Source organism: Ascaphus truei, chromosome 12 (assembly GCF_040206685.1).
Source record: "Ascaphus truei isolate aAscTru1 chromosome 12, aAscTru1.hap1, whole genome shotgun sequence".
Classification (NCBI taxonomy): Eukaryota; Metazoa; Chordata; class Amphibia; order Anura; family Ascaphidae; genus Ascaphus; species Ascaphus truei.
The window spans coordinates 4,285,471-4,299,188 of NC_134494.1; the positions used below are offsets into that span (position 1 = coordinate 4,285,471).

Below are 13,718 nucleotides of genomic sequence, written 5' to 3' on the forward strand. Positions count from 1 at the left end.
AAATCAGCACCCCGATACAATCACCATCAGTACAGCCACAACAGCAGTACCACCGCACACCGCTGTGGGCCTCGTGGACCACTCCCCACCCAACCACCCAAATGCCACCCCCACACCACAAACATCCCGGGCAACGCCGGGGCTCTCAGTTAGTGAAACATAATTGTAAAATGATTAATTGAGGTGTTTATTTGCCTTTCTCTGGGTGAATGTAAATATTGCAATGTAACTTTGATTATGTTCAGTATCTTGCACAAGTAGAATTGTATAAAGGTTGGACTCTATTAACCTGTGTCTCTCATCGAAATGTTCTTTGTTGCATTGCAATGTTACATTAATATATTTTCTCACCATAGATGTATTTTCAGCACATGACTGATCTGTGAACAAGAAGCGATTTAAGAAATGCCCCAAATATCATAAATTACATGAGGTGTTAATGGAAATATGTTCTAAGGACTTCAACATTGCACAAGTCTGTATGAGAATTGGAAGAAGATTGCAAGAATCTCGGCAGCGCATTCCTATACATCAACAGCATTTTACTAAATTTACAAACACAATTCCAGACAAGACAAGGAGAAGGTTTTAAGAGCAGAGACATGGAAGCGTACAGTGGGAAACATGGTAATGTTATACAGCAAATAATTTATACAGGGGTGACACCCTATAACTGCTCGGACTGTGGGAAAAGCTACAGTCGGAAAGCAAGTCTTGTTAGACATGAAAGAATCCACACAGGGGTGAGACCTTATAACTGCTCTGAATGTGAGAAAAGCTTCATTTATAAATCACGTCTACTTGCACACCACAGAATGCACACAGGGGAGACGCCGTATAACTGCTCTGAATGTGGAAAAAGCTTCGGTCAGAAATCACATCTTGTTACACACCAAAGAATCCACACAATGGTGAAGCCTTATAACTGCTCTGAATGTGAGAAAAGCTACAGTCAAAATGCAAGTCTTATTACACACCAAAGAATCCACACAGGGGCGAGACCCTATAATTGCTCTGAATGTGGGAAAAGCTTCAGTACAAAATCGAATCTTGTTACACACCATATAATCCACACAGGGCTGAGACTCTATAATTGCTCTGAATGTGGGAAAAGCTTCAGTAAGAAATCAAATCTTGTTACACACCAAAGAATTCACACAAGGCTGAGACCCTATAGCTGCTCTGAATGTGGGAAAAGCTTCAGTGAGATATCAGATCTTGTTACACACCAAAGAATCCACACTGGGCTGAGACTCTATAACTGCTCTGAATGTGGTAAAAGCTTCACTCGGAAATTTAATCTTGTTACACACAAAACTATCCACACAGGGGTGAAGCCCTATAACTGCTCTGAATGTGAGAAAAGCTTCAGTAAGAAATCATATCTTTCCAAACACAAGAAAATTCACACTAAAAAACAGAAAATAAATAGAAATTAAATATTTTAGGGCAGCACATGCAGAAGAGAACTTTTCCTACACATCACCCTCCCGGGTGCTCAGGTTCGGCACATTGTGGATCGGGTAGGCAGATTGTTGGGAGGAAATAAAAAATAGGGCGGAGGCGGTCACAGCAATTGGAGTCCAGCCAAAAGATGAATAAGGATAAAATCAGCTTTAATAATACATGCTGGACATCACAGAAGGGGAACTCTGACGCGTTTCGTCCCTGTCCGGGACTTTATCAAAGAGTAAAGGACCCTTATCACACAGACTCCTTAAATAGGAGGAAACTCAATGTAATTGGATATTCTTAATCAGAGACCTGTAGAACACAATCAGACTAATGAACTGACAGTCTTTGAGTGAAACCCATTCAGTGAGTCTGCGTGAAACAAATAGTATAAAACACAAGTGATAATAAAAACACATGTAACACAAACATAATTAAAAACAAGAAGAACAATGTGATATAAAGCATGATCAAAAATAAGATATTTAGAAGTAAACACATATGGAACTAGAATAGAGGAAAGTATATATAATATAACCCATAAAAAAATAATAAAGTTAATAAACAAACAAATAGTTCTATAATAATAATTGAAACTTATAATAGATAATGTATAATAAATAAATGCCATTAGTGAATGAAAATGTATATACTATCTAGAGACAACACCTATACAGATCATGGAAGGGGTTAATACAATATACGTGAGGCATATATAATATATGTGGGGCATATATAATAGAAAAAGGAATATTGATATGCGGGATAAATAATGTATTGGCATACACTCTCCCTACTCTTCCAACCACCGCTTCAAAGGAAGTGTTTTAACTCCCAATCGGTGTTCATTCCGTATGGGTGGAGAATATTGAGAGTGTATATCCAATACATCTCTTGTTTGTTAAGTGTGTTCTCTCTATTGACCCCCCTAGGGTGACAATGAATGTGTTCAATAGCAGAGAAGGTGAAATTTGCAATGCCTCCCTTAAGGCATCGTGTAAAGTGTCTTGCTACCGGATGAAGCAAATCACCTTTCTTAATGAGGCGTACATGTTCTGCTATTCTGACCTTGAGAGGTCTTGTAGTGCGACCCACATATCTTAATCCACATTTGCAATGGAGTACATATATGACATGACTAATATTGCAGTTTAGAAAGGTCTTGATATTATATTTCCTTGAATTATTATTAAACATTATGCATTTGGTCGGAGACGCATATTGGCACATTGTGCAGTTGCCACATTTGAAAAATCCTTTTGGAATGCCGCTGACATTTGGGAAACTGGACCTACTATCATACATACTTGGTGACAGATGAAAGGCCAGTGTTTTGGCCTTACGGTAGGTGAATCTTGGTCCACCTTTAACAATTGGGCGAATGTCACTGTCCAGCAGAAGGGTATGCCAATGCTTGTGAATGATATTGCAAATCTGTTGCGATTGTTGACTATATGTTGTAATAAAATAAGGACTTTTTCCTTCATCAGAATTCCAAACATTGGCCTTCCCCCTGTTGGGCAGTGATCTTTTTCGTTTACATATAAGAGATTTTCTGTCCATAACGTTTGCCTTATCAAAGGCTGCTGATATATCTTTGGCAGAATAGCCCCTAGCAAGGAACCTTTTGGACATCTCTTCTGATTAGGAATATTCCTGGGGCGCAATTTATGAGATTAAAAAGACTGTGCTCTGACAATGAGGCCTTCTTGTCTCGATCAGGAGAGATGTCCAGAACGCATAGCAAATCAGAAGATCCCCATCGCATCAGACCATGATCCGAACCTCCAGCCGCGCTCTTAAACAGGTCGGGGCTCCCCCCTCCAAGCTTACCTCCGCTGCCCAAACGAAAGAAAGAAGCGGAACCAACTCGGCTGAACGACACCCCAGGACCTCAACTGTCGCCCAGCCATAGATCCTCGGCTCCAAAAGAAAGACCGCAGCACCGCGGGTCCGGCACCCGATCCCTCTCCCTTCGCCGATGTGACCAGTGCCAGGGCCTCGATTGGCAGCCTCCAGCTCTCGCCATAGCTCTCCCCTGCCTCTCACCTTCCTCCTCCCCACTGCACACGCTCCCCCCTCCTTTCCCCCCCCTTAGATCCCTCCCCCACAGACCCCCCCTCTCCCTTCCCTCTCTCCCTCCCCCCTGGAACACCCCCATCCCCTCCCCCATAACCTCTCAACCTATCGATAACCGATCCCACCCACCCACTGCCCACCTAACCACCTCCCCTAAACACTCACCTTGCTTCCGGATCGTGGTGGAGCCTACCCGATGGCCCCTCCTGGATCCAGCTCCGCACCCAAGGCATACTCCGGCAGCACGCGAACCCGGCACCTGCTTGGGGTGGCTCGCGGGCAACACCCATCTCGCCACTTTCCCAGCTGCACTCCCTAGCAGCTCAGACGGTCGATGGACAAGTACAGCATCCAGCAGGGGCCCATATCTCAGGACCGCTCCCCCTGAATGTGAAGGCAGAAGTCGCCACCACCCCCACCATCCCATACAGACTGCCCCCTGGGGACCAGGAGAACAAGGTCGTATGCGCCCAACTCTCCCCCCCTCCTCTTCCCAGTGTTCAACGTAGGCCCCCACCAACAGCTACCTATTGCATACACAGAGCTGGCAGCTCCGAGTCACAACATTCCCCCATTCCCTCTCACCCTCCCTACTCACTCCCTTCCCCTGCTTCCAGCTCCCTCCCCCCCAGACCCTCCCAGACTCATATAGCACAGCCCCAATGAACACCGTGAATAACTTGAAAGTAAATGTCTAAGGGGCAGAGGTTTTCACACTGATGTTTCTCCACAACCCATCCCCCCACCTCCCCCCCCCCAACCTTTGAGTCAAGAAAGTGAAGCAGAACACAAGATTTAAAGCAAAATAAATGTATGGTTTACACTAATATGCAGGGGTCTCTAAATGTACCACCACAAATGTGTATGTATCTACCATTTCAAAGTCAACTGTTATACCCATAAAATGTTTGCCAACACCAAAAAGATCAAAACCCATGTCTAAATTTCAGGCGGCTATTCGGACACAATCACAATCAGAAACGGGACCAGACAGGGTTGCCCTCTTTCCCCATTGCTATTCACCCTGACAATCGAACCGCTTGCGGCTACAATAAGAGAAGATAAGAGCATTAAGGGAATTCAAATTGGTGAAACAGAATACAAAATCTCCCTATTTGCCGATGACGTGATTCTGACCCTCGCAGACCCCCACACCTCCCTCCCCAATCTCCAAAGATCACTATCTCAATTCGGCACGGTCTCTTACTACAAAGTCAATATGGACAAGTCAGAAGCCCTCAATATATCCCTACTAGACCAGGAATGGAAACTCCTACAATCTAACTATAAATATAGGTGGAGTACCACTCATATCAAATACTAAAGAGTTACAATCTCAAACACCTATGGTTCCTTATACCAATACAACTACCCCCCCTGTTGGACCAAATCAAAAAAGATTTGGAAACATGGAAAAGGTTCCAAATCTCATGGTTCGGAAGAATTGTTTCAATCAAAATGAACATCCTTCCGAGACTACTTTATTTTTTCCAAACCCTCCCAATAACCGTCCCATTAGCAGTCCTGAAAAATATCCAGGCCCTTATGTTCCAATTCATCTGGAACGACAAACGGATAAGGGTCCCTAGATCAGTGATGCTGTCCCCAAAAACGAGAGGAGGTTTGGGGGTTCCCGACGTGGTCAAGTACTATCTTGTGGCCCAGCTGAAGCAGACTGAAGTTTGGAATTACGACCCGGCCTCCACCTGCTGGCTAGCAATCGAATCACATGCTACACCCACCACCCTCCAGGTCCACCTGTGGCCCCCGGCAGGAAAGGAGAGGATCGCGGAGGTTTAATTTGGGAGCAATGAGATGCACATGGGACGTCTGGCTAAAAAGCAAAGGGAAGTATGGCCTGCTAGCTACCCCATCCCAACTTACCCCCATCTTTGGAAACCCACACTTCCCACCTGGGTGCTCCAAAAAACAATTTGACCAATTCCAAGGTCTAGGTATAAGGCTGATTGCCGATCTGAAAAAAGAGGAGATTCTCTCCTTCTAGGAACTTCGTGACAAATACCAATACCAGGGTCTCCATCTGTTCAAGTTCCTACAAATTAGGAACTTCCTCCTATCCCTCGCCCGAACTCTAAATTCCCCTCATTAACCAGGTTTGAATCCCTATGTAGTAAAGGCTCCTACCAGAGAGGTCTGATCTCAGAGATCTATAGGGGGTTAGAATCGGCAACCGAACCCCCAACCCACCATTATATGCAAAAGTGGTCCGAGGACCTCAATGTACCGATAGATATAGACGAGTGGGAGGATATCTGGGAGCTGGCCACAAAGACTTCAATTTGTACAGTGACAAAAGAGAACATCTATAAAATATTCCAGTGGTACCTGACCCCGGCTAGGCTGAGCCAGATCTTCCCCGGCACCTTCAACCTGTGCTGGAGGGGATGTGGTCAAAAGGGAGACATGGCCCACATTTGGTGGTCATGTCCGGAGATCCAGAGGTACTGGACTATGATCCAGATGCTCCTACAAGAGACCATGGGGCTTCTTTTCCCACTAGACCCCTTGACCTTTGTGCTGAGCAAACCTGTCAACGACCTGCCCCCCCCCTATGAGTAGGCTAGTAACAGCTATCCTAACCGCAGCCAGATGCTCAATAGCGGTGGCGTGGAAACATACCAAAGCCCCAGCGAGAAACACGGTACTAAGAAGAATAGACAAAGTAATGTCAATGGACAAACCCTTCAGCTATGCTACATAAGAAAATGCAACAGTTCTGGAATTACTGAAATCCACCCTCCATAGAACAGCACCATGTTAAACTCAGTTGATAATTCATGTCATGTGCCTATGACACTGTTGTATTCATGTGGAAGTATGTTGTTCTCAATAAAAAAATTGACACAAAAAAAAGACACAACACACATTTCGAATTTACTTAATGAGATAACATGGTCAGAAAGAACAATATTATTTAGTCACGTGTGATGTCACTTCTTTATATACAGTAATAGAACACGCACATGGGTGTTTAGCGGTAAAATATTTTTTGGAAGAAGAGGGTTTATACACGGAAGCACATATTGATTTTATTATTACACTTATTCAATTTACACTTACACATAACTTTTTTTGGTTTAATGAGGAATTATTTTTCCAGATTAAAGGCACCGCAATGGGCACTAAGTTTGCACCAAGCTATGCTAATCTCTTTATGGGAGGTTCAAAACATCTGGTCCCAGCATGAGTTTGGTGCAAACCTAGTGCTCTGGACACGTTTTGTGGATGATATATTCTTTATTTGGATAGGGGATCTTAATACACTAACCACATTTATTAATTATATAAATCACAATAATTATAATTTGCGCGTCACTTCAAAATCTAGCACTAGTAGTATTGAGTTTCTTGACTTAATGATTTATATAGAGAACAATAAGATCTGTACAAAAACTTACCAAAACCCGGTAAGCTGCCTCAATTATATTGAGGCAGACAGTAACCATCTAAATACCTGTCTTGATAATATCCCCCAAGGGGAATTAAGAAGGGTGAAGCGCAACCGCAGTAACAGCGTATATGAGCAGCAAGCAGAAATTATGCTTAAAAAATTTAGATCAAAAAACTATAAAGAAAGCACTCTAAAACAAGCATATTCTAAAATCCAGAAAATAGATAGGAAGGATCTTCTAAAATATAATTCAAATAAAGGTAATAGTGCTGACAATATGGAGGATAATGTTAATGTTCCCTTCATTACGCAATACAATCCATTAGCATCCCAAATTAAAAATGTTATAAAAAAACATTGGCCTCTGGTTTTGAAAGATCCAATTCTTCAGGCCCATCTCCCTCATACACCAAAAATATTATTCACTAAAGCAGATATTATTAAAAACACATGTTGCACCCAGTTGTATAAAATCTGTACATAAGACAACCTCCTCAGCCACATTTATGGACACTAAAGGTTTTTTTAAATGCCTAAAGTGTAAAATGTGCAAATTAGATCCGCATGGTCAAAAATATACCAAAGATTTTTCTTCAACTCATATTATTACATTTTATTAATTGTGATTCTACGAATATTGTCTACCTCATACAGTGCCCCTGTAAAAAAACAATATATAGTGTGCACAACCAGAAAATTGAAACTTCGTTTTGCAGAGCACATATCCAACATTCAGAAAGTTTTTTTTACAGCATAACTTGTCCAGGCATTTCTATGAACAACATTATAAAGAACCCACAGGTATCTTATGCATAGGTATAGACAAGCTAATACCAAATTGGAGGGGTGGGGATAACATAACATAAATGCCATCTCCAAACTTGAGAACAAGTGGATCCACACTGTAAAAACATTGGTTCCCACTGGTCTCAATGTGGACATAGACCTGGGAGCATTCCTTGTATAGGATGCCCCAGATGTATGTTATAGCCTTAATATTCGATTCAATTGATTCACCTACTCTAATGCATAATATTGAAAATATATCCTGTCCACTCAGCCATGTCACTGATTTAACTCTTCTCCTTAAATATAACTGTTACCCTAGAAATTGACATTCTTTGCATTATAATTTTAATATGTTATTGTTTACACATTTTTTATTATATAATTTGTGTTTATATTTAGTATATGTATTAAAATCATGTTTTAGAAATGATTTATGTTTCAAGCAAATGTTATCCAGCTGAATTATAATTTTATGTACTGAGGTGATCCGCTATTGGTTGGTGAATTAACCTATCCGTGTCATTTACCGCCTATATAGGATCAACATCTGATTGTAATTTTATACCCCTTGAAGAAGTCCCTCTACAGGACGAAACGCGTAGGGTTAAGAATATTATGATACACTTATTTAGCCTATATTCCTCCTATACTCCTTGCCCAGATAGTTATAATATAGCACCTTTGGTGCAGTAACAATTGGCTATCGCCGCCCTCCATTGAGCCACAGAGTTCAGACCGGTGTCTGATGTCATCTTTCCGTGTCTCACGAGATTTGGAGAGGTGGGGAGCAAGTGAGCAGAGGCAGCAGCATCGGTGTTTGTAAGCAACGCGGCGTCTGGGCGTTCAACGTGGATTCCGGACGAGATAGAGACTCAACACTGCAGCTTGGAGAGGACTTGGTTTCCTACATGCCTTTAAAATCTGCTACTTTGATTCTTATCATCATTTCCACCATTTGAACTTTCATTTGATATTTATATATTAACTTGATATAGTTAATTTTAACTGACTTTGCGCCCGTGTGTTTTTTCCTTTACCTATTTCCCTTAACTATTGTGTATAGGTAGTACACTGTGGCAGCACTTTTGGTTAAATTTTGACACATATGATTCAATTTGCGCACTTAATTATTTTCCTTGCCAATATATCTATACTTACTTATTGATCCAGAGGAAGGCAAACAAAACCCCAGAGTCATATCATCCAATGATATCTCATAAGGGGAAAATAAATTCCTTCCTGACTCCAAGAATTGGCAATCGGATTAATCCCTGGATCAACATCTTTCCCATGTATACTTATTTGCTATATCCCTGTATACCTTTCCTATCTAAAAAGACGTCCAACCTTTTTTTGAACAAATCTATTGTATCTGCCATTTTAACTGCCCTTACTGTAAAGAACCCTTTCCTTTGTTGCTGGTGAAATCTCCTTTCCTCCAACCTTAAGAGATGCCCCCAAGTCCTTTGTACTGCCCTTGGGATGAATAGTTCTTTTGAAAGCTTCTTGTATTGTCCCCGAATATATTTGTATATAGTTATCATATCCCCTCTTAGATATTTTCTAATGTAAATAAATCTAATTTAGCTAGTCCCTCGTAAGTTAGATTGTCCATTCCCTTTATTAATTTGGTGGCTCTTCTCTGCATTCTCTCTAGTTCCGTAATGTCTTTTCTTAGGATTGCTGCCCAAAATTGTACTCCATATTCAAGGTGTGGTCTTATTAATGCTTTGTAAAGGGGCATAATTATGTTTACTTCCCTTCCATCCATTGCCTGTTTGATGCAAGATACGATCTTGTTTGCCTTTGCAGCTACTGCATGACATTGGGCACTATTGCTAAGCCTGCTGTCTACAAGCACTCCTAAATACTTCTCCATCAAGGATTCCCCCAATATATTTCCATTTAATGTGTAATTCGCCTTTTTATTCTTGCATCCCAAATGCATAACCTTACATTTATCTGTATTAAACCTCATCTGCCATTTATCTGCCCACGTTTCCAGTCTCTCCAAGTCCTTCTGAAGAGAAATTACATCCTGCTCTGATTCTATTACCTTACACAATTTAGTATCATCAGCAAAGATGGAGACTTTGGGGGGGCGTGGCCAGGAGGCTGAGCGTGCCAGTCGCAGTTTGCTCTGCTCCTCAGGAAAACGCCCAACAAACCAGGGAAAAACCCTCAAAATCGGGAAAAGAACACCCCAAAACACTCCCCAAGGTCTTGTGCAACTCACAGTACCTTTGGGCTCCCTCGACTGTCGCTGGGCCTGGCTCCATAACCGCCGGATCGTTCGCGGGTCCCCCCTCTGCCTCCAAGGAAAATCTAAGATGGCCACCGGGTCCGGGAGGCGGCACTAGTAGATGCCGGTACATACTCCCAAACAGAAGGAGGTAAGGGGGATCCCGCGCTACACTGTACCGGGCAGAGGTGCGCTGCGGCGGCCGGGGGGGTCGCCGCCTGACCCTCTTAAATAACCACCCCCGCGCGCCCGTGCTCTGCCAGAGCGGCAAGATGGCGCCTGTCAGAGAGTGACGCGCCAATCAAAGGCACGGGGAAACCGGAGCGTCTGCTTCCCCTTGTAGCTCCAGGGCCCTGTGAGCTCCGTGGGAGGGGGGGGGGGAGACCCACTCCAGAGAAAGGAACTCACTGCTCGGCGTGGCCCAGTTGAGGGGTAGCCGGTGGCCATCTTGGTCCACCCAGCCTCCACAAACAGTGCTGAGGTGTGGCCGGCAGCCATCTTGGTTCACCCGCAGCCCATACACTGCCCCTAAATAAAGAAAAAACAGTCAAATTGAAAGCAAAGAGTTAGAAAGTGTCAATAAAAACCACTCACTTTAAAAGCAATCATGGAACTGCTACCAATGTGTGTGATCAGGTCTCCATAGGAATGAGGGGGCTTATTCCAACTTAGCTATTTTTTTTTTACATCACCTAAATATACTCGGCTCTATCCAAAGTAAAAAACTTACCAAGTAAAAACAACAAACATGCCATCCACTAAACAAAAAAAACGGTGGCCCGGCGTGAGGCATTCCTTTTCTTTAAAAAACAAAATACCAAAGATCAAGAAACGTCTACCACTCTGAGATGCAGAGCTTCCGCCGCAGCTTCAGAGAGGAGATTGCGTCCATAGGAGACCGCATTGTGGACTTGGAGGAGAAGGTGGATAACACAGCCCTTGCACAGGAGACCCAAGCGCAAGATATCGAGGAATTAAAAACTCAAGTCAAAACAATTTTCGAAAAACTGGAAGATATGGAGAACCGGTCAAGACGCAATAACCTGCGGATCAGAGGTATCCCGGAAGAAGTGGACAACGCCCAATTCGACGCATATCTCACTCGGCTTTTCTCGTCCCTGTTACCCGATACATCAGATGAAAAACTTCAGATGGACAGAGCCCATAGGCTTCCTAGACCGAAAGGCCTAGACACAGCAAAGCCACGAGATGTGATCACACGCCTACACTATTTCCGTATTAAAGAGGAAATATTGAGAGCCGCTAGAACCACCCCAAAGATAGAGCAGGATAACGTTCCACGCCTCATCTTTCCGGACTTGGCTCAAACCACGCTGAATAAGCTGAGAATGTTCGCGCAGATCACCAACTCACTGCAGAACAATAAAATCCGCTATCGCTGGGGTTTCCCGTGCAAAATATTGTTCACTTATCAAGAGACAATGTACATTCTACTCTCACCAGAATAAGGTGAGGAAAAACTATGATCATTGGGCTTACTCGAACCAGTGGATCCGGAGGCCTCTCAAAGGCCTTGTCATTCACCTAAGGCACAACGCCTTAGCATGGGTGAAAATACCAACCTCTGGACGAGAAAAAGTTCTTCAACCCACTTGATGAACTAGAGCTGGATACTTACTTAACACCCATTTAAGATGGCAGACAAGCCAAAACGTGGTCTGGACTTAAGGTACTAATCGAGACGTGGCCCACTCCAGTAACCCACCTAAAAACTAACCAACGGTTGCGGTACCTGGAACACATCGACCAACTCGATCAAGCCACAACGACCACGACAACCTGCACATCAAGAGGTTACCGAGTTTTTAGTTTCTAAGTTTCTAGAACGTACAAGTCCCAAAATCTAGGTTATTTCCTTGTTCAAAAACTATAGAGAGAGACCTCGCTCAGACCCCTAGTTGGTAGAGGCGTGCTGCCTAGGGATAGGCTAGATAGACAAACAATGTGTACCTAGAGTGGTACACCAAAGAATCCCCTTTAAATAGGCGCACCGCAGACCTAAAAATAAAGACGTCAGGGGTGGATGTGGTGTATGAAATTAAACTTTATTAAATATCCATGTAATGGTGTAAATAAAACAGTATATAGTGCTGTGCTGTATACTGAATAAAAATAGACTACTGTTGGTCTATCCAAACTCCGTCAAGCGTCTCACTGCGCTCCAGGTAATTGAACTGAGTTGTGTCAAGACTATATTTGCTCACTAAATTCATGTACCAAAAGAATCAGTTTCTAGAATAGTGTAGGTATACACTGTAGGGTCACTGGGGGTGAAAACCCCCTTAACTCTAGCAAATGCCTAGAAAAAGTGATGACTAAGGTTGTTTATAGGGCATCACAGTATCATGGGGAGAGACCTATGAACGGGTAGTCAGAATAGTTAGTATGTTAAAAATCCTAATTACTGGCAATAGTAGTGTGCACTAATTCTGTCTCCCTGTGATGTTTCAATGGATCTGAGTAGATGCTCTAGATATCATCAGTCTAAATGGGTATATTAACCCTGTGACCTATTTGTCAGTATAGGCTCTACAGATACTTGCAATATATCCACACAGCACATCCACGCAGTGTGTAAACTGCGCATGCGTCATATAAGTTGAATGTGTACGTATCTGTTTAAGCACGCGTTTGCGCATGCACCGGAACAGTGCGTGAAGTTAGCTGTTTGGACGGCCCGTTTATAGGTAGGTAACGGGCACAGGGAGTACTGGGTGTATGATAAAAACGTTTAATAGTGGTTAGACATAGTGACACAGTATGCTGTGCCTATGGATCACATATTAAAGAAAACCCAGTGTATTGCGGGTTGCGCATGCGTTGTATATCAGTGCGTGCATGTGTCTGTTGAAACATGCGTTTGCGCATGCGCCAAAACAGTGCGTGAAGTTAACTGTTTGGGCGGCCCGTTTACAGGTAAATAGCGGGCACAGGGAGTACTGGGTGTATGATATAACGTTTAATAGTGGTTAGACATATGTACACACAGTACGCTGTGCCCATAGATCACATATTCAAGAAAACCCAGTGTATTGCGGGATGCGCATGCGTTGTATATCAGTGCGTGCATGTGTCAAAAATAGTACTGTAGTTGCTCCAGTTATATGTCCACTGGTATTGTATGCGCCTAAGTCTGGGCGCAGGTACGAGGGTGCTGTACACCTATAATCACTAGAATGGTAAAGGTAATAAGCGCAGTGCTGGGCTGTTTAGTGATACTAAATCGGGTAACGTAATGCCCGTGTGGCCGCAGAGCTACTTACTCGTACACTGCTGCACTGAGGAGATATGGCATACCATTAAGGGACCAAGATATTTGGAGCAGCTGTATCTATACAAGACAGTATAGACATATACGCACGGTTGTGTCTGTTGTATTAAAACAAAAGGATGTGAGCAAATAAATAATTAATGTACGCTGTCTCAGTAGCAAGTAGCAAGTGCCGCCCTGTGGCAGCACTGACACCTCTTTAATTGGGTGTAACACATGAAAGGTAGCTGTGACACAGATCAGCGCACTAAAGGAGCTATTGGAGATGGCCGACGGAGTTAGTCATGAGTCATGAATCAGCAAAAAGACCCAACATGCCGCATGTTTCGTCACTTTCTGTGACTTCATCCGGGGTGGGCGTTTCTGGGTTCCTGGTCGCTTCTTTATACCCGGTGGTTGCCATAGCGATCGTGGGACGCCAAATGCTGATAAGTGGTGGTGCACGGGTACTG

At 43.3% G+C, this 13,718-nt stretch overlaps 1 protein-coding gene across 5 annotated transcripts in view; it reads left to right on the forward strand.

Moving 5' to 3' along the window:
- Positions 1 to 9,723, forward strand: part of LOC142464331 (uncharacterized) — a 40,490-nt gene extending 30,767 nt beyond the window's left edge. For 3 of the 5 annotated variants that reach the window (XM_075567833.1, XM_075567834.1, XM_075567835.1), the window contains one exon: positions 357 to 2,659. In XM_075567833.1, the coding sequence (XP_075423948.1) occupies positions 603 to 1,439 (837 nt within the window). In that variant the 5' untranslated portion in view covers positions 357 to 602 and the 3' untranslated portion in view covers positions 1,440 to 2,659. Of the gene's footprint in view, positions 1 to 356; positions 2,660 to 3,174 lie in introns of those variants that run through there. The other 2 variants (XR_012787650.1, XR_012787651.1) reach the window with 2 other exon arrangements.
- The last annotated feature ends 3,995 nt before the right edge of the window (positions 9,724 to 13,718 follow it).